General features: G+C 44.2%; 1 protein-coding gene across 4 annotated transcripts in view; it reads left to right on the top strand.

Annotated features, from left to right (window-relative positions):
• Nucleotides 1-21,832, top strand: part of FGFR3 (fibroblast growth factor receptor 3) — a 55,079-nt gene that overhangs the window by 6,677 nt on the left and 26,570 nt on the right. For all 4 annotated transcript variants that reach the window (XM_058838668.1, XM_058838667.1, XM_058838666.1 and 1 more), the window contains exons 3-4: nt 14,431-14,694; nt 18,980-19,033. In XM_058838668.1, coding sequence (XP_058694651.1) covers nt 14,431-14,694; nt 18,980-19,033 — 318 coding nt within the window. The remainder of the gene's footprint in view (nt 1-14,430; nt 14,695-18,979; nt 19,034-21,832) is intronic.

Genomic DNA, 21,832 nt, shown 5'->3' with positions numbered 1-21,832 from the left:
GCCAAGCCATCAGTTAAATTCCTTGAGTATGAGGCTTTTAGGGAAAGACAGTAACAGGCAACGATAGTGCACCATGGCATACCAGAAACCTCCAGAGCTGGCTTCCCAGCTGTTCCTTATTCATAACTGATGAAAGTGTTTCTGAGTTTATCTTCATTTGAAACTTTTGCCCTGGAAAGTGAAGTGTTTTACAGTGTCTTGATTTCACTGAGCTACCTTGTGCTGTTCACAACAAATCTCACTAAATTATTTCAGCTGACATAGTTAATTCAGTAAAGCTTTGGAGACCAATGCTGGGTTATAAGGATTAAACTAGCATCCAGAAGCAATGGATTTTAAACATTTTGGGGTTGACCTGGCTCAAGGTGGGTGTAGGGGAGACAGCAAAATAGCTGGGTATTGCTTAGGGGCCAAACCTTGTGGTGGTGGTGATGTGGTGCGTGGGTGGGTTCTCACTGATGGATGCCAAGAGGGAGGAGTGATGTAAAGTAATGAGCAAGAACGGGAGGGCTTCACTGTCAGAGAGCTCCAAGGAGGGTGCTGAGGGTGAGAGCATCTCTGATATCTCTGATGCTCCTCTCACGAGAGGCAGGTGGCACCTGGCTCTGTGAAAACAGGATGCAGGCATGGTCCGTGTAGCAGGACCCTGTCCCAAGAGCCATCTCGTCCCCAGTGTTGCTGGTGGTGCCTCTGCAGAGGGGATTTACTGGGGGTTTCATTGGGGTGTGTGGCAGAGGAGGTCATGTGAAGCCCTGGAGGTGTTTCTGTTCCACCGCAGGGTAACTGGCATCACCCTGAGCTGACAGCTCATCCCCTCTTGCTCACTCCCCCTGGGGAAGGTAAAATACACATCTGTGAAGGCTTTTCTTTGGAGGAAAAAGGAGCTACGGGAGATGTCTCTGGATCCAAATGATGAGGCCAGCCTTTCTCAACCTTCCGCTTTCCCTGACAGAAAACTGAAAAGATCCCAAGAATTGGATTTTTAATTTTATTTTGATGCTTGACAGAGCTTGTAAAGATCCTTCATAGCAAATTTGGCTCCCAGTTCGGAGGGTCATTGCTTTCTTTGGGGGTTTTGCCATTCTCTGCTTCTTGTAGTCCTGTAAAAATAATAATGAGGTCCTGATCTTGTGCCTATTGAATCCTAGGGAAAAAAAGCCCCCATTGATTTCCAAGAGAGCAGGCTGAAGCCCTTCACAGATCGTGGTGGGAGCAGCTATTTAGCATAAGCAGGGATTGTTTGGGAAGTTTTCTAATGACCCAAACATTTTAACAAGCAGAGGAAACTCCGGCGAGTAAAAGGGCTCCCAGTTTGGGGGTGGAGATCCCTGGAAGTGGCTTTCAGTGACCTCCCGTTCCTCTCTAACCAGCTGTAACACAGACCTTCACTTCCCATCTTGCTTTTTGTAACTCTGCCTTCGCTGGGAGCCCGCGGCAGCGTCACAGCCCAAACTCAAGCACCAGGGGCAGCGGCGGCAGCCAGCACCCGGCTCCCCTGTGCCTCTCCTGTGAGCCCTGTGTGGAGCTGGGCTGCCCTGCTGGCCACTGTCCCCTCCTGCCCCGTCCTCGCTGTCATTTCATCGGTGTCACCGACATCAGCCCCAGCGCCGTGAGCTGCGAGCAGCACAGCAGCCAGGAAAGTGTTAATAATCCCCCATGGGGTCTGAGCCCTGGGATCCTGCACCACACAGGAGCCCGTGGAGGAGCTTTCCTGGCACTTCTGGGCAGACAGAGCACAAGAAAAAGTTTTCCCATATGATTATTCTTTTTTTTTTTTCTTTTTAATAACCCAGCTTTCATGGGCGAGACTCGAGTACAAGCAATTCCCTCCCAGCAAAATACTTCATCAGCTTGTGTGGAGACTGTAGGGCCTGAATGAACTGGTGATTTAATTTTTGTTTAAAACTTCTTTAACTTTTTATAGATTTCTCCAGGAGAGCATTTTGTTTCTAGCCAGTAGTAGGATCTGTGTAAGATGAGCCAAGATGTGCCTTGGGAGATGAGAGAAGGTTAAGGAGTTCTGAGTGTGCCCTGACAATTAGCATGTTCAAGTGAAGATAAATCCTCAATGAGCATGTCTTTAATTAAAAGAATGATTGGAATTAGGCATAGTACCATCTCTCCTGATCAGTATCATGAGTATCTCTACGAATAAAGCGTTTCTGAGGAGGGAGAAAAACACCAGATTTTAATCTTCCTTTGGTAGCCGATATGTCTGCCTTTTGGAAGGGCATATTTTTCCCTGTCTTGGAGTACCCGGGCTTGTTGACAGTAAACAACTGTCACTTGGCAGTTTATGAAAGAAGAATGTTTAAGAAAACATGTCCAGTTTAAATAGTTATGTTAATAGGCTAGGGATTCATGCAGAAGTGAGGGGATCTGGTAAATGGAGGTGCATAAATTAGCTGGTATTTAGAGCCATAGGATCATGGAATGGTTTGGGTTGGACAAGACCTTAAATATCACCTTGTTCCAGCCTCCAGTATTCACTCTGTAAGAAAAGAGCTGAATGCAGTTGGGGGAGAAAAATTAAAAATACTTCCAATTTTTACAGTCTCTGTGTTATGCATGAATTCACAGCTTTCTGTGAAAGCATAATTTTTTTTCCAAAGAAAACTCCGAAAGCCTCTTTCTTCCAGCATGTGGTGGGTTGGGCCCTGGGAGGCCCCTGGGTGGGATGAGCTGCAGTGCTGGGAGCTCGGTGCTCCCACTGTGTGGCCCGAATGCTGCTCCAAGCTCCACAGGCAGCATTTGGACCTTGCAGCTGCCCTGCCGTGTCCTCAGCCTTTGCCTCGCAGTGCTGATCGCAAGAGGAGGCTGCAAGAGAACTTTGCCTCCTGATTTGTGAATTGATAAATTACAGAAAGGAAGGGGTGGGGGAAAGTAAGAAACAGCAGATGGTGTCCTCTCTGCATCCCTGCCCAGAGTTGCTACAAATCCATCACCCACCTTCTTTCCAGTTAAACTCTGGTGGATGTAGTGAGAGATGAGCGAGAGCAAAGCATTTGTTCCAGCTCAGCCCAAAGTCATCAGTGTCAAAACATAATGAGTGGGGGCCTGGTGTCAGGCACTTGAAATCTGTAATCAAGCATAAAAAAATATGTTTCAGGCTTTCCAGGCTCCTGGTTCACCCAGCTTGGGAAGAAGGGTGTAAGTGGCTAATGGGGGATACTAACATTAGCCATGAAGATACTGGGTAAAACCCTGGTCCTGCACTCCAGCTGCCATCCTGGGATACAATAAATACTGTAAATATCGTGGAGTTTAAATACAAACTACTGTGTTACATATACCCCAGGCTGAAAGAGAATTTTTCAGAGAGGGATGTCTTGACAGCAGCATCTTCTCTTGCCCTTGTTCCAGTTAAGGCAGAGAGCTGGAGGAGCAAATGGGAATCCCCAGAGTTTTGACAAATGGGTCGCACTCAATTTTCTTTTGCCCAGTGGTTCAGTTAGTATTGCCTTTATTTTGAATTAGGAGGCAAAGGAAACCCAAACACAAAGCCTCCTACTACAGAAATGCTTTGTGATCTGCCCAGTCAAAAAGGAACATAACTCCTGGGAAGTGTTAATGGAGTTGGGCTGGGGCTCCAACCTGTGAATTATTTAGTGAAGGAATGAGATTTCTGCGTCATTTTTAACTGCAGGCGTGCTGGCATCTTGGATTTGAGGAGGCAGCGGGCTTCTGCATTGTAAAAGTCTCCATGAAGGGAAGGGAAGCGCAGAGGGAACAGAAGGGGTTCTCCTTTCCCCTGTCCCACTCAATGCAGGGACAAAAAGGGGCAGGTTTGTGCCCACCACTGTGTCTTGGTGGTGGGTCACTGCCTGATCCTGGGTCTGGTGACCCCACACAATGCAAATCCTTCCTGTAAGGAGCCGTCTGCCTGCTCTGAACAAGATAGTCTTGTGGGTGGAATGTGTTAGGTCTGGCAAAAAAGGGCCTGAAACCTCCTCAGGTGCTTTCAAAATACACGTAAATATTTGAAGAAGAGGTTTTTCTCCCTCTCTGTCCCCTCCTCCCAGTGCATAGCACATGAAGTGCAGACAAGAGGTGCCGTCTTTGCAGGAGTAACTTAACCCAGTGCTTGAGCCCAGCTGTTCTGGGCACGAGAAGGAGAAGTTGGAGGGGTGACATAGGATGCTCAGGGCAGCCAGGAAGAAAAGATTACCCTGGATTAACCACCCACCCATGGAAAGGGAGTGAAGGGGGCAGAATGCTGTGTGCAGCTCTTGTTCTCTTTATGGGTTATACATCAAGGGAGGTTATCTGTGAGTAGCACAAGGTGGTGGTTCATCCCACCCAAGGGAGCATGGCAGGAGCTTAGCTTTGGTGCCTGACTTTGAGACATAACCAGCCCCTTGGTGGCTGCTGGGCTCAGTTTTTATCATCTATATCTTCCACCTGGCAGAGAGAAGTGTCTGTTTTCTTTCTCCCTTGGCTTGCCTGCTTGCACTGACCACCTTTGGCATCACAACAGCATCCATCTAATGCTTAGAGGCTCATTTGCACAGAGAAGAGTATATAGTGTTTCTGGTGGGGAAGGGAAAAGCTGGAAAAAATCAGAGTCAGAAGGATGGGGGAGTATATCCCGAAGTGCCTGTGGAAGGTTCCCTGGTTCATGCAGGTGGGACCAAACACATGCTCGTGTAGGAAGGTGGAAATAGCCTTCTGCAGAGAGTCTGCAGTATCCTTATAGCAGTGCTAAAATATCGTGGCATAGAGGTATCTCCCCTGCTTCTGGAGTTTCTGGATCCTAACATAGTGCAGGTTGTGGATGATTATTTGGGAGCACTAAAACTGCTTGAAGGCAGTGGGAACTGAGACACGCATGACTTCCTTGAACTCTCTCTTAATTTGTAAAGTGGAGTCCAAACCCTGCTGTAATAGATACGGTTACAGGAGACCATTAAAAGGTCCCTCCTGGTGAACCTGATGCCCTGGTGCTGCTGCTGGAAATGATAAACTCTGCGTTCAGGTTGGACAGTATGCGATGCCCTGCGTGTATGCGCGTACGCACGGAAGCCGGTAAGTCCTGCTAATTTAGGGATTGTTTTCCAAGTCTGTTTTCTATAACCCTGTAGACTTAATACAAATAAAGAACTGACTAACTTTCCTGTGAGAAGCGAGGAACAAACGCCGAGCGTGGGATTTGAATGCAGAAAGGTGAAAACACAAATGTATACAGAAACAGCAAGTCGAACAAGCTGAAAAAATATTGTAAGGTTGATTTAACAGAGCAGTGAACTCAAAGCTGTCTAATCCCTTTAGCAGCCCTCTTTAAAGGGGAGAAATAAAAGAATTTTTGACATTACTTTGCCATCTCTCATAACTCTTCTAATAATTCTGAAGGATAAAACTTGAGTTTAGCACAAGGACAAAGTGTTGCAGATTTAGTTAGAGGTGTTCTCTAAATAACAAAATCTTCATTTTTCATTTGCGACATTAAAGTGGATCAGGCTTCCTGAAAGGAGATTACTGTTAAATTTCTCCAACTGGGGGTACCTGGCACCTAAATCTCACTTGAGACTCTGAAATAACAAGCTTGGTTTTGAAAGGTGCTGAGCCAGGTCAGGCTCTGTATTTAAATCACTTAAGCACTCTCAAAATCTGGCTATTCATTTTGATGCATAGATATGGATTTCTGGGCTTAATCACCAACCTTTGCATTTCAAATGTTTGACCTTTGTTTTCTTTACTAAGTATGCAGACAGAGCGGCCCCCAAATTATTATTATTTTTTCCCTTTTACACAGCTGAAAACAGCCAGCAGAGAAGACTTGAAATTTTGCATCTCATTACAGAGAAATAGGGATCTTTGAAAAATAGCATTTTATGTTACTCAAGGGGAACTTGCAAAAAGGGGAATATTTTCTTATTTTCATTCACGTGAACGTGATCCTTCATATATCTAAAACCCACAATCAGTTGGGAAAAAAACCCACCCAAACTACCCTAAACCTTTGCCCTCTCTTAATCCCTGTACAAGAGGGTTTTTTTCTCTTAAGATGTGCTTTTCTCCCCCCTGAAATAAAGGCAATTGATAGGCTCATAAACAAATACCAAACATTAAGTCCTAATCTCCATATAGAGGAGCCTGACCCTTTTTATAGAGAGAGAGGGTAGAAGGAGGAAACGGGGCCAGGAGTTTCAGGTTTAATGCTTATTAAAGTTTTAGTGGGTGGGAAAATGCAATCAATAAATTTTGTTTAATGCCTCAAAACTGGTGTTAGTTTTCACTAGCTACACCGGAGAGTAGTTTTCATTTTGAAACTAGGACACTCGTAGTTGGAATGACAATTAATGTGGAGTGAATATGGTCCCAGTTGGAAGCCGATTTTTTGAATAGCATGAGAACTCCCCCCACCTCCCTGCCTTGGCTCCAAAGTGGGGTAGCTTCCGTTTTTAATTAGCAAACCCGGCAAAATTTAGCTCATTGTGTCTTTCTGATCCTTTGGCCCAGTGGATAGCTTGGATTTCTCCATCTTGCTGTCTTGAGGCTGGTCTTTTTTTTTTTTTTTTTTTTTCTTCTTCAGTTTTGGTGCGGGAAGGGGGGCTTCAGGATACTTAGGATTAAAGTCATTGTTTGGGGGTATTTGCAGCCAGCTGCCTGCATTAAATGAAGATTAGAGAAGTGCACATTAAAAGTGCAAGGGAAATGCAGAGGACCTGGGATTTGGGAGCTGCATAGCTGTGAACCGAAGGGGAAAGGTTGGGGCTTTATGGCAAATTTTTTCTGATGCCATGTGATCTTAAAGCCCACTTCAGAAAGCATCACAAGTAGCTTCCAGGAAAAACTGACTTGGGAATTGGAAAGGGAGCCAGGAGCATTTGTATCCCTTAAAGAGTTCCTCTGAGGTAAACCTAAGCTTTTGAGCCTGAGGAACTTACATGTTTCTTAAAAATTCATCTGCAAGAGCACTTGAGAGGTGGTGAAATTTTGATAGAACTGACCAAGTAGCTGAAAGCCCACCCTGGGGGTCAAAACTCTAGCAGTAATGAATTTTTGAAGGATTTTTAGAAAGGAAATGAATGTATAGAGAAAGAGCCCAAGAAAAAAATAACCAGAAGAATCATTCAGCAGCATTATAAGAAAGTTTAAAACTATTTCCAAAGATACAGCTACTTTCCTTTCCCTATGCTTGTGGAGCAGTCATTTGTGTAAGCTGTGTCCTCATAGCAAACTCTGCTGATTGCTTGGGGTGTGTCACCTACAAAACCTCTCCAGGTAAGGTAGGAGGGATGCAGTGGTGCACTGATGCTGGGGAGAACAGGTTTGCTCAGGGCCTCCACAGTTCAGCAGGACCGAGTTCTGCTCTGATGGAGTCTGGGGCAAGCTTTGCCCAGTCCATTGTGATGCTGGGAGGCCTCATTCTGTGCCTCAGTTTACATAGCTGCTGCCACTGGCTTTGAAAGGGCTTGTGGTAGTTGCTTGCTTGCTGCAATGATGAGGGTTTTTTGGACTTCCTCAGGCATGTAGAGCAGAAATGTAAAACATCAGCCGCTTTGTGGTGGGATCTGTCTGTCAGCATCAAGCTGGGACGCCCCTGCTGTGCTGAGCAAAAGCTGAGGCCAAGTTGGCCACCGCTCTTCAGAGGCAGCAAGAGGCAGACACCAGAAGGATGACAGCACAGTCTCTTGTGCTCCCCCAGGAATCAGCCCAGGGGTTGTCCCATCACTCTGCCGTGAGCAGTGAGTGGTGGGGCTTGGCCGCGTTTGGCCACCGTGGTTGTGTGAGGTGGCCTGTGTGACCTGTGGGCCAGCAGCTGCCAGGGTGTGCTCACTGTGCCAGGACAGGACTGTGTGAGAGCTGAGAGCTGATGCAGCTCATTGCTCTCCTCCTTGAGGAAGGAACAGAGGTTTGGCACCTGGGAGAGCAGGAGCCATCTGCATGGGCATCCTTGAGCAGGAGCTAGGAGCTCTCATGGCCCGGGGAGCTCAGCATGCCCATGCTGCCTCCTGTCCACTGCTCCTTGTCTTTGGGGACCATTGGGAGATACCTCATATCAGCTCTTTTATTTCTGTATTAAAGTTCAGTGCAGAACTCTGAGCTAACTAAATACATAAAAGTGGTGTTTGCTTCCCTGTTTTGAGTGGGGAACCAAGTGTCTGACTGTACAATCAGATTTTAAGGAAAACTCCCCATCACTGCTTCTTCCTTTAAGCCAGCAATCCCCAGCTGAAGGCTGTCCTTGGGACCAGTTCTGGGCCCTCAGCATCAACCAAAGCTTTGTTCCTCTTGGAGGGGTTTCCATTCCCATCTTTTTAGGTGTAGCCAGGAGACCCCTTTGATTTGTTCTCTGGTGGGGTTTTTTTGTCCTCCTCAGGACTTCCAAGTGTCAGAGGGAAATCCTCCTGGCCAAAGTGTTTTTGTAACTGTTCTAGCTTTGTGACAATTTATTTCTTAAACTCTCTGTGCCTGAATTGGGTGATCTAAGAAAACAGTCCATTAAAAGGAGGATACTGTAGAGTCCTGATGAATCCTGTTTTCTACTTGGCCGATGGAACAGAAAGCTAATTGCCAGTAGTAAATCCATTCAAAGGAGAGCTGGAGGGAGGGAGAAAAGCTAATATTCCTCCTTGAATGCCATTTAATCTCTGAAACCTTTCATGCAGATGTAAATTAGGATTTGCACAACAGAGTCAACAGTTGCTCCGTAGATAAGGCAGATTTGCAACATCTGCTTTTTCCATTTTGGAAGCTCTTCCAAAGTAGCTGTCAGGGATAGCCAAGCTAAACAGTAGAGATTTTTTTTATTCCTTTCTATAATCTCTTGTTTATAAAGAAGCTGCATATGACAGAACTAAACATGGTTATTGTTCTGTAATTCTCTAGGAAAAAGGTTTGCTTTTCTCCTAAAACAGATCTAAGAAAACCCCCACAGGGTGATGACACAATGCAGTTACTTGTTAATGTCTTTGAAAGAAATGTATGGTAACAATTGCATAGGCCCCTGCAGTGCAAATACAGTATAAACAGTCTATTTCACATCTACTTTGCAATACTATTATTATTATTATTATTATTTATTTATTTATTTATTTATTTATTTATTTATTTATTTTTAAGCTTTTCCAGGAAAACTGCCTCCTCCCAATCAAGTACTTGAAATATAAGAAAGATGAAGTGGTACCTTTGAGTGATCTGGTCTAGGGGTGTTGGAATGAGATAATATTTAAGACCTCTTCCATTGCAAACCATTCTGTGATTCTGTGAGATAATGGAGGCAAACCCTTTTCAGATATGATTATCTAAAGATATATTTTTATATCACAGTTTAAACTTTTAGAGATACAGATATTTTAGTTTTGCAATATTTCATTTCTGGGTGTGAGCTCCACTGAGCAGGGGAGCTAACCCAGCAAAACACCACTTTGGGAGGTGCTACTGCTTCAGCAAAGCATCCTGTGCTGCTGTGATTGCCAGGTATGCCCCTTCTTCCCAGAATGGCTGCAGCCTGACACTGGGATGTGTGGTGCAAGAGGGGTTCTTGACCTCAGCAGGGGGAGAAGAGAGAAAACAGAATGTTTCATATAATCCTTTTTATTTTTTAAATAAAATATAATAGAAGATATAGACACAAAATACTTGAAATAATACCATGCATGCATTTGATGTATTTGTGCCAGGCTGATGAGGTGTCTTTTGGGGTGACAAGGCCACAGCCAGACAGGGATTTTCCACCTCTGGCACCATCATGGCTGAGCAGAAAGGAGGGGAAGGCAGGTTCCTGGGAAAGCAGATGATCCCTGGATCTTACCCTGGAACAGGGGCTGCAGTGCTGCAGGACCTGGGGCTGGTTTGAAGGTTTTCAACATTCCCTCAGGCCTGTCTGTCTCTCTGGGAGGAGACAGAGGGAATGGGAATGTGGGTTCTGTGCATGGCATGGTTCTTGCAGGGAGGGGACATCGAGGCCACTTGTCACTTTTCCTGTCTACTTTTTAGATTTAGACGGGTCTTAAATGAACAATATTTGGCAAGAAAAGTGTTTTATTTCCCTTCTGGGAAGTTTGCTCTTCCCAGTGCAGAAATCCCAAGGTGAGGTGGGGAAGTGACTCCATCCCAAGAACAGCCACACAGGTATTGTGAAAAACACCTGATTATTCACTGGGTGAATAATATTTTAACACAGATAGGATGCTTATTTAGAATAAACCAGGGCTAAATCCAGGACACAGTGGTGGTCTGAGTCTGGAGGTAGTTTACATGCTCTTTGCCACCATGGCTGTGTTCTTCCTCCTGATGCTGGAGGTTTTCATACACCTCCAGCAATTACTCACCAGCTTGCTAGCTGGGACCGTGATCCTCCTGGGAATGGGATGACAAACTCAACAGGAGAAAGCTCTGGCGTGGCTGTTGCTCTGTGATCCTATAATGTATCCTGTCACGGTGGATTTGGTGCAATAAAGTACATAGAACAAGAACCTATTTCAAATGAACCTGAAGAGAGAAATGTGTGGAGTGCTGCCGTCTCTGTGCTTGTTAACACGCCAAATACAGCTTGTCCAGCTTGAAAAGGGAAAAATATCATCTGCTTAGAAATGAGCCCTTGTCCATTCCAGCACTGGGCTGTGAAGCAATCCTGGAAAGCCTCTTGGGGGGTGCCAGGGTTCAGGGTGGGATGAGGAGTCTCTTGCTGGTGGTACTGAAAGTTGTGTGGCTCAGGGGCTCTGTGGGGGGAGTCCCAGTGGAGTTTGAGTTGTGTGGTGGCTGTTCCCCTACTGCAGGGTGCCCACTGAAGTAAAAGTATGGTGATGGGGGATGCATGTACCCCACCACAGCAGCTCCTCAGGAGGCTCCTGAACACTTACTTTGGTGTTTGAAAATATAGGGTTGTGGGAAGTTATTCCAGGGGAAAAACTAAGGTGAGGAGAAAGACATTTTCTGGAGCTAGAACCCAGCACCTTGTGAGGTGACGTGGGACCCTGGGGCTCCCTCACTGTGAGCCTTTGATGTCCAGGAGCAGTCCCCAGCAGCATCTGGAAATAGTCCCTGATGCCCAGGAGGGCATCAGGCAGGCTCTAGGTTGGCTTGGATTTTTTGGGAGCCATAAGCAGCCCAGGAATAGCCCACCACTGTCCATCTCCTTAGCAGCCCAGGGATAGCCTGCCACCCTCCACCTCTTCCTTGTCCTCTCATGCCTGAATAATAAATAACTTGAGAGCTGCATGCGTTAAAACCAAAATAAAACATTTCCAGGCTCTGCCAGAAACAAGTATTGATGTCTGAGAGGAGCAGACAGCTGATGGAAATACTGACACACTTGAATACTTGGAGCTGTGAACCACACAGAAAGTGAATTATTGCTGGGATGAGCCAAGCAGCTACAGAGATGAAGTATCTTATCCTTATAAGTGAATACATACAAAAGCATTTCAGCGTTGCTGGGCCAACTGCTCCTCATTGTGGAAGGTGTTTCCAGCCAGTTGCTGCTTTTTTGTTCCTCTGAACAGCTTAAAAATTGTTCCTTTCTCTGTAGTGTGTTTGCTGTGAGCAGTCATCAGCAATGAATGCTGATCTCTATCAGATGCATCTCTTGGTGGTTCTCAAGTTGTCTAAACTAATAATTTGTTGAATTTTAGTCATACCTTGGGAGCCCACAACCCAGATTTGTCTCCTTCTCTCCAAGAGTCTGTTAAAGCTGCGAATGTGTTAATCCCTGCTCTGCTGGCAAGTGTCAGAGCGGGCTCCTGTAACCCCTACATGAGTTAACTCCCTGGTAATTTATACCTGTGTGTCATGGTTTAACCTTGTCTGGGAACTCAGCCCCACACTGCAGCTTGCTCACCCCATCTCAGGGGATGGAGGAGAGAATTGGAAAAGTTGAGAAAACTTATGAGTGGTGAGAAAGACAATTTAATAAGAGAAGCAAGGGCTGTACGCAGAAGCAAAGCAGAACGAGGAGCAAATTCACCACTTCCCCAGGGCAGGTGTTCAGCCATCCCCAGGATAGCCAGGCTCCCTTATACAGTGACTGAGAAAGACAAATACCACCACTCCAAACAATCCCCCTTCCTCCTTCTTTCTCTGGTGTTGTTGCTGAGCATGATGTCGTGTGGTCTGGAATATCCCTTGGGTCAGCTGGGCTCAGCTGTCCTGGCTGTGTCCCCTCCCATTCTTTTATAGCTGGAGAGTTGGCCTCAGAGAGGGCAGCTTCATGTCACCTTCATGTCTCGGTGTCTCTGGTTGAAAAGGTGTTGGAAACACCAGGCACTTGCAACTGGAAGGCAGGAAGGAGGTGCTGGACTCTGGCCACCCTGTGAGACGTGAGCTTTGTTTCCCTGCTTTGAACTCCTGCTGTTTTAAGCATGGAAATGAGACTGTCTCTGCTTTCAGATTTATCTTTGTACTTGAAAGCTATATAAGGAATGAGAGTAAAAATTGGTTCTCCAAGGTCACAGTTGGCAAAGTGCTTAAAAGCATTTGAGTACCCATTTAAATACTTTGTGGAGATCTCCAGTTTGGGTCCTGTTTATTTTTTAAGCCATAAGTATATAAACAAAAGTTTGAAAAACAGTTTACAGAAGTGAGGTTAAGACCATTAGTAGCATTCTCCTTTTAATTCACCACTACATCTTTCCCGAGATTATTCCCAGTCAGAAGGAATAAAGTCCCAAAACCAAACTTTGCATCACAATGTGTGCTGGAGAGCAACTGGGGAGATTGAGGGTAGAGATGCCAAAATAAAGTTGTCAGAAACAAGAGGTGCTGCTTCATTCCACAGAAGAAGCTTGAGACCCCAGTGCATCTGCTGAGTTTTATTTTCCTCTTCATTCCAGCATTCCCTGTATCCATTTTATAAAAATTCTTCGTTGCTTTGTCATTAACCCAGGTTCAGTATGGTTTTCACAAAAAAAAGGAAGTTATTTCCTTTTAAATGGCTAACCAGTGCAGTTTGGCCTGTGCTTAGTCTGGGCTTGTTCCTGTTCAGTAGGTTTATAATACAAAAGCCAAAATATACAAGTCTTGATTGTTTGGCAAACATCTTTGGTAGAACTGCATTTTATGTGGAGGGGTTGTACAATTGTGTGGAGTTTGTTTTCCAGTAGATTAAATTAGCAAGAGGTTCCATCAGAGTTAGACCAGTACTCATCCTTGCAAGTGCAAAGTTGTCCACAGGGCTTTTTATTTTGAAGCCAAAGTTGGTACCAGTGAAAAAATCCTCATAGTCTAGAAGAAGGAAGAAAAAACTTGACCAGTTAACCCAGAATCTTTCTTGACCATATTTTCCCCAGAGATGTATCCCTGTTGGGAAGAGACCAGGGGTGAACACTCACATGTAGCAATGAGTGCTGGTCTGATAGCGAGGAGATTCTGCATGGAGCTCAGCCTTCTTTTTTGATTTACTAAAAGTATATGCTTTCAGGGACAAATTTTATTAAAAGGTAAAAAATACCCAACACCCTATACCTTTGACTTCATGAACACCACAACATTCTGGCTAAATCATAAAATATTTGTATTGGAATTGGTGCCATGGTATGAGAAAAAGTTCTTTGTAATCCCAATGACTGTGGGCTTTGCCTCCTGTGAGACATTACGTCCCATGAAATACCGACTTTTCAGGCTCCCAGAATCATTTCTTTCCACCCTGCAAGACTATTGACTGCAACATATTTATATTTTAAATCTTTGTATTCATACAAGAATAAAAACGTGCATAACAAGAAGAGAAAAGCAATACGTTTTTCTCTGTAGCCTGAACTATAGAGAGCCCCAACTCTTTCACCTCAAGGCAGAAGAGCAGCCTGGAGCCAGTGCTAAGTCCTCAGGTATTTGGAGCTGCTGTTCTTGCACTGGTTTCACAGTGAAATCATAATCTATGAATACGTCCTTGATTCTGCACTTTGTTGCACGCAGAAAAACTTCAGCAGGAAGCTAGTGATGGTTTTATTTATTTTAGCTATTCCAGCCTGTATCTTCTGTCCAGCCTTCCACCTGTTTTCTTCATCCCACAGACATTGCCTTTGGGTCACCCAGGATCACCTAAGAAATTTGGTTTATCCCCAGTTCTGCTTCTATCTTGTCCTTGCTGGGTCTCCTGGGGTTTGTGGACAGACTAACAGGAATAAACAAAAGGAGGTCCAGAGACTGAGCTGTGAACTTGCCAGCACACACTTATTTCTGCCAGATCACTCCCTCACCTGCAGCACTGGGTGTTGCAAGGAGCCTTCTAGAGATCTGTGGTGTTTGTTGTGATGCATCTGGTGGGGGTGGATGTGTTTTGGTTGCTACAGGGTCAAAGCCATCCTTGTAGATCAGCCAGAGATCTGACTGTCTTTGCACAGTTACCTGCCTGTGCCTGGCAAGGGGAAGATCTGGACACATGGAAGCATCAGCAGAGCAAATACAAGATATGTTTCTCTTTAAAACCCTTTCTGTCTCTGACACCTGCTCTCATTTATTCATCTCCGTTTCTTTCTCCCTTTGCAGAATACTTGAGGAGCGAGACCGCCTTTCTGGAAGAGTTGGTGTTTGGAAATGGAGATACAATTGAACTTTCCTGTAACACCCAAGGCTCTTCTGTGTCTGTTTTCTGGTTTAAAGATGGTATTGGAATTGCACCTACCAACAGAACTCATATTGGACAAAAACTGTTGAAGATAATCAATGTGTCATATGATGACTCGGGGCTGTACAGTTGCAAGCCAAGGCATTCCAACGAGGTCCTGGGAAACTTTACAGTCAGAGTTACAGGTATGTGCAGTAATACAACTGTTCCACTGATTTTCTTTTTCAGTTTTTGCCCTTTCACGTGTTCAGCACAAGTGGTGTTTCGTGGTGTTGGTCTGTCCTTGGAAGGTCTGTACCTCCCTGGTAACTCCTGACAGTGATTAGACTGGCAAAACAAACCAATTGAAGAATGCTTGCATGTCCATACCAAATGTCGAAGCTTGATGTTAATACCGAGAGAGACTTAGAAAGGGTGCTAGTCAGATTAAACCTCAAATCCCCCTTTAACACTCAAATAGATGCTATGCTACATGTGCCTTTGAAGTCTTTTGTGAGTGAGTGAACTGTGCCTCATGGGGGTTAAATGATGTTTTCCATGATATGTGACAAATCAGTGGCAAAATTGCACACAGAAGCTGCAAGTTCCTGAAAACTGTTTCTCTGTTGTAGCTGGTAAATCTCTGCCCTCCATCACAGTTATCACAAATTCCTAGCTTGTTTTAGAGGTAGCTTATCTGTAAACTGTATAATCCAAAATATGTGCTTCATCAAAGTTACTTATTGGGATTCATACATTTCAAACAAGTGCTGTGTTAGCAAAGCACATGGTCTCATTTGCCTGGCAATATTTTTTGGGATGATGACAATAGAACAGAACAGCTACAAGCTGTTAAGCCTGGATCACTAAACACAGAGTGCCAGAAAAATCTGTTGTTTCCAGATAGCTAAAAACCAATACAAAGGTTATTTTCATGATTTCAGGCCGATGTGTTGGTAGATGGATACTCATCACTGTGAGCAGATAGAAAACCTCCTGATCAGAGATTAAAAGCTTGAATTTTCAGGAGAATTAGCCCCTTGTGGATCTCAAGTTTTGAAAACTTTCATTTGCTCTTGTACTGTTGGAGCTTTTTCAAGAATCCTTGAATAGCAGGTCCTTTCTCCAAAAGTTGAGTTCCCTCAAAAAGTGAGTCTGTGTCTGAAAACTAAACACAGAGATGTTTGTGATTGTGAATCACATCCACTCCATAAAGAGCTTTCTTGTGCAGTTGGATTTTGTGTGAGAGAAAACCATCGTGAGAATAAAAGCTCATTTCACCAAGCCTTTAGCAACATCTGCTTTTTATTGAACGTTACTGGAGATTGCTGTGAATGCTTGAAGGTCATATCAATTAAATGGTTAAAGAAGTATTTGGCCCTTGAAAGGCTTTCTTTAACTAGGTACGATTATTGGAACTATCCAGTGAACTGCAAGTTGTTAGAAATGTTGCTCTCTCTTTTTTTCCTAAGTGACATGAAAATGCTTTTGAGTTCAAGGGGCAGCAGGGAGGCAGGAGAGGGCAGCTGGTTACATGCTCAAATGAAACAGCTGCCAGCCCCAAAAGTTGGTAAAGTGAGAAATTGTTTTTAATAGTGGAAGGACTGATAATCCTCTGCTTTTAAAAAGTTTAAGCCCCTGTATTTTTCCTCTTCACTAATAATAGCTAATAACAGCTTAAGAACTAGCGAGTAACCTGAACCTGCTTTCTGACAACATTATGAGTCTTTGATTCTATTAGCCCACTGTCATTACCACCAAAGTGCTGGTAATGTGGGAGCCTCCTTTTTAGCTGTCAGCAGCACTTGTTTTAAACTTTGAAGCCCTGCTTTATGTGGCAATAGTGGTGCCTCTCATATACTCAGATATTTCTTCATAATTCGTATTGATTGCTCAGCCTGGCACTGCAGAGATGAGATTGTGATTGGAGATTTGTGGTTTGTGTCCCCAGTTCTTAAAGGTAACGCCAGCAGTTAGCTCAGGTATCTGGTCAGGTGTTCATGTGGATAGCTGATGTTTGGGGCTGGAGTTGTTCTCTGCATTAAACTTCTTTAAAGGTGTACTAACAAACTGGAATTGTTCTGATCTGGGTTCCTAAGTGAGCAAATCTAGGCTAGGTGTGTTTGGAATAGCTGATCTGCATGTAAGTTCCATTTTGAGAGATGCTTCCAGGTCCTAGGGACATATTCAGGATTTTCCTACACAGAGCCATGAGATTGGAGTCTGCAACAAACTGACTGTTCTGCAGTGACTCTGACTGTGCACAGGGGGATGTTTGATGCTGGAGACAGAGCAAGTAGATGCTGGAGCTGGCATTCAAGGGGCTGAGAACCAGGCTGATTGATAGCAGGATTTGAGCTCTTAAAAATATTCCTCCCCTGACAGACAAGGGCTTGAGTGTTTTCCTAGTTTACAAAAAGAAACATACTGTCCCCTTAAAACCTGAGCACTTGGAAAGGATCCTGTAGAGGCTGCATGCCCAAACTGATATCCAGCCCTGTTGGCAGAAGCTCCACTTCTGTAACCATTTCATGTACAGAACAGCCTTTGGATTTAGTGGCTGAGCAGCACCCCTGTGATGAGCATGGACTGCAGGCTGGTAGCAGCAAACAGAGCTTTCAAACACTCAAGGCCAAGCATTACAAAACAGGTGACTGAACAAATTAAGTCCTTTTTCATTCATAATTAAAGGCCTTTTGAGTAGTTCTTGCCAATACTCCTCAACTTCTGCAAAGGATTACTGTTTTTGTAAATAAAAGACAAATAGCTTAGAATTTTTAGTCACCTTTTGAAAAAGGTGATGTTTTAGTAACCTGAATAGGACAGTAGCTATGATTACAGGGTATTTGGTCTTAAAATATAAGCTGCACTTCTCATCTTAAAAACAAGCAAGACTTTCCTTAACCCTTTGAAAATGTTTTTGATTTAGTTTAAAAATTGAATCTACTCCTCTGGTCATGATGGATTCATTGGAAAGCAGAAGTAAACTATAATCATGTGTTAATATATGGGTAACCAAATCTGAGAGCAAAGCTGAGAAGGTGCTGATTTCTCTGTCAGTGCTGGTGGGGATTTGGCTCAGTTTCTGCCTTCGCCAGGACTTGAGTAAACCTGCTGGATCAGCCAAAACACCTAAACATCCACTTCACTTTCAGCAAGCCCCATGGCATTTCCCTAGTTCTGCTGCCAGCAGGACCTCAACTGTGGATTTGCAGTTAGATATGTGCTTAAAGTCGTCCTTGAGGCTCTGCCAAGGAGAAGGTGCAAAACACGATGAGCCCCTGCAGTCTAAGGCAGGGAGGTGTTTCCTGTGTAGCTTCTGTGAATGGTGAAAATGCCTGGAAGGCCCTTCCAGATTCTGCAGGGAAGAACTGTTTGTTGTTACCTTTCCTTCTTTTTCCCTCCTTATATCCCCTCCCAACCTTTTTCCATTTTTAACTCCACTCTGCTGGTCAGAAAACAGTAGAAAACTCAAGTGCATCTTGCAGTGAAGGATGTTCTGCCTGGCTTGATCTAAAGCAGTGCTTTACGTTTCTGGCCACGTGTTGAACACTCATAATGTTTCCTGTTTTCTAGTGTTCAAGGCCAAGTTCTTTTCCCACTGTCCAGAACATAAAGGCTGCTGGGTTCATAGCACTTTGCCTTTATTTAAAAGAAAAATTCCTGGAGATTGTGTAATATCAGTGATACTAAATCTTCCAGATGCTGAACTGTACTAAACTAAACAGTGTAAACTAAATCACACACTAAGCTGCTATTTGATAATGGGATTTACATTTTGCAGTAGTCACTTGATGGGGGGAAGAGGGACTGAGCCTTCATTGTGGACAGCTTGGAGAGGGTGAAATGTTAGACCACATTAAAAGAAACAGTTCAGGATGTTTTGGAGAGACACAGATGGAAAATTCCCACCTGTTTACCTGTATTGAGTTACAGCCTCGAGGTGCCTCTGTGGGAGGAGTATAACTAAAGGGAACTGGTTCATGAAATAGCCATCAAAACGTTGATGGAGAGAGGTTTGATTGCAAGAAGTTCAAAAGTTTTGGTCTTAGTGTTTGAACAAGGAGTTAATGAAGGGAGACATAGAAGGGGGATATTAAACTAAAAGAAATATGCAGGGAAAGTGAAATAGAAATGCTGACCTGTAGTTTTGAGACATGGTAAAATAAGAAGTCTTAAGAGTGAATGCTAGAGGGAAGGAAAAAAGAAAAAAGAGAGCTTGTTCTGCAAAAAGAAATTTTCTGATTTAGAATTTTTTGTATTTATGTGGAAGTGAGCATTTCACACAGGGAGAAGTATTTGACATTGGGCCACGTTTTCAGAGCACTGGCAAACTCGTGACATCTCTCTCCCAGTTGAGAAACTCCTGTCCAGTTGTGCCTGGCACATCAGCATCAGAGGGGGGGTGGGTGGTGGAGCTGCAAGGAAGGGTGAACCACCACTTCATGTACCATTCTCTTTCTGCTTCACTTCTTTCTTGTCTCTTTCCAGACTCCCCTTCGTCAGGTGATGATGAGGATGACGATGATGAGTCAGAAGATACAGGTAATTTGTTTTTCTGGGATACAGAGGCCTTTTCTTTGAAGAAGCTGCAGCTCTCAAGCAGTGCAGCTCATCTGGGTGTTCACATCATTGCACAGCAGCTCTCTCTTCATGTTGAAATCAGTGATCTTAGGATGGAACCATGATGAAATTTATCTAAAAATTTAGAAACAGCTGCCAGAGTGGTATTGCTGCTGTGGAATCCTACAGCAACAGTACTGAATTTTGAAGACTTGATGCTGAGCATCTGAAGAGATTAGTAGTTTCAAATTCTCCTTGCATGTAAATCCAGACAAGCCCACTCACTATATATATATATATATACTTTCTTTTACTACACTGATGTTACACCAGTTTTATATCATTTCAAACCTTGACTGCTTTACTTTTAATTATTCTGATTCTTGTCCTTACCAGCATCTTGACAGGAGTCAAGAGTACAAAACATACACTAGCCAAGGGCCAAATTTACTGGTGCCATAAGTGAGAGCAGTCTCTTTGGCTTTACTGGCTTCTTCTTTCACTCCTGTGAGGAGGAGAGTCCCAAGACAGTGCTTGATGCTTTCAAAGTGATTGTCTTTCAATCCCAGTGCTGTTTTCTTTAAATGCAATAGCAGTAATCAGGATCATTACAGGCTTCAGAGGTGTTAGTGTTGTGTTTTATTCTGCTCTTTATACTTCTACAGAGTGAGCTGCCCGTGTGTATGTGTTCTAATAAATAAATGGCTTGCATTTGAACTCCCAGTCAGCTATGTACATTGGCAGAAGTTCAACATGACTGGAAAATCTCTCCTGCCCATAGCATTGGACATGCAGGACTCTTTCAAACAGGTCTGCTGCTGCAATAAGTTACTACTGCTGTGTGTGCAGTGTGTGAACAGTAATGGTTACTGTGCCAGGAGACCCATCAGCAGCATTAGTGGTTTTCTGATAGCTTCTAATTAGGAGCCCAATCCTGCCAGGTGACAGGCAGAGGTTCTCAGGGCTCCTGGTGCCTGCTGAAGAATGTTACAGACACAGGGAAGGTCTGGCTTTGTCAGGGCTTTTTCCTGCTGCAGAGCAGCTTTTGATGCACACAACCAATCATTCTGTACATTTTTTTATGTGGTTTATAGAGAACTCAATCTGTTAGCAACAGGTATCACAAAACATCAGCTGGCTTATGGTACAGAAAGACATTTTTCTTCACTGAGAAGGAAAACACACGTTTTGCCACGTGTATTTATAGCCTGTTTTCTGTGTCTTCTTGACTTTGAGGCTGTTTTTAGACCTGAAGGTAATGGCTGCCTGCTTTAAAGTCTAGTTATAAAAAGTTAGATTCTCTTCTGCTTTAGAAATGGTTGATCAGCTTAATGTGTCAGTGTGGTGGAACATCACAAAGTTTCGTGACATGGGTGTGCTTTATGTTGCTTTCTTTGATGTCACTTAACCCTCAGAGGTCTCCTGAGTCAGGGGAGCTGTGTTGTAAGCCCTGGTACCACCACTGTCAGGACATCCCACCAGGAACTGGGGCTGAAGGACCATCCCAGGCAGGCACACATGGTGTAGCCAGTGCCATGTTCTGTGGACAGCCCAAGGACCCAGGTCCTTGTATCTGCTGTGGCAAAAATGTGCCCTTACTGATGGGGTGTATGAGCCCCTGCTCAGGCATCAGACGTAGCTGTGGTCAGTAGTTAGAGGAGGAAAGGCAATTAATGCTTTCATGCAAAAGAAAAATACCACAGACTCAGAGGATGGTTAGGGTTGGAAGGGACCTTAAAGATATCTAGTCAGTATAACTGATAGTGTTTCATATTTAAGGAGAGGCAGTCCAGCCTGGACTGGCTCACTGAGTGTTGCCACAACGCACATCACTGAATAAAATCCTCTTGTCCTGGCCCCTTGTGATGATAAGTTACTTTTCTGGCTTAATTGAGTTACTTAACAGAGTTTCTCATCCTCATATAGTGGAGAGTTTGGAAAGCTGATTCCAACAGCATCATGAGTTTGAAGCCAATCTTTTTCATTTTAAGGGCTGGAAGTACCAAATTCCATGTGGAGTGTCCTGCTCTGCTCAGCCTCAGCTTCCTCTCTGAAGGGCAGTGTAGAAACAGGGCATCCCTCAGGGTTTGGCAGCAGAAAAGAATAAGGAGAAACTTCAGCAGCTTCAAATCAGCTCGTTTGTTGCAGCCCTGTCACAAACCATGATCCGCCTTTGCAGAAAGAGGCTTTCTAATACCTCTGTTCTCTACAGCTGTTTTTCCTGGCCCTGAAACAAAAACAAAACTCCCTTTTCACACACTGCGCTTCTGCCCCAGTGCTCCCTACCCCTCTTGTATCTGTTTGTTTGGAGCCCCCGCTGCGCAGCCCCAGCACCTTCAAAGAGCCCCCATAATCTCCAATTAAATCTGGCTCTGTCCTCGGAGGCGTCAGCTGGGGAAATTACACAATTAGGGTTGATTCTGTCTGCCACAGAATTTGGTGGCAGCTCCTAATTGCTAAATGAGCGCTTGGCTGTATTAATTATTCCAAGTATTGCTCTCAGTTTTTTTTTAATTGGTCATTCCAGTTGGATGGGTGGCCGGTGTCTTTGACGAACAAAACGGACCGTCAGGCTTAGTGTTTGATGATGGGAAAGGGCTGGTGATAATGTTTGTGGGTCCCTTTTTTTTTTCCCCACCTGCACATGCAAAACCATTGCTGGTAATTAATTTAGAGAGAGCTAGTCTAGAAAATTTTCCTGTCTTTCATCCTTCCTCTTTTCCCGCTCCCAAAACTCTCTGGAGCTTTGCAAGCTTTGCTTGAAAAGAAGAGTTAGCAACA

Source organism: Poecile atricapillus, chromosome 4, assembly GCF_030490865.1.
Source record: "Poecile atricapillus isolate bPoeAtr1 chromosome 4, bPoeAtr1.hap1, whole genome shotgun sequence".
NCBI classification, from domain to species: Eukaryota; Metazoa; Chordata; class Aves; order Passeriformes; family Paridae; genus Poecile; species Poecile atricapillus.
This window is presented reverse-complemented; position numbering and strand designations above follow the sequence as displayed.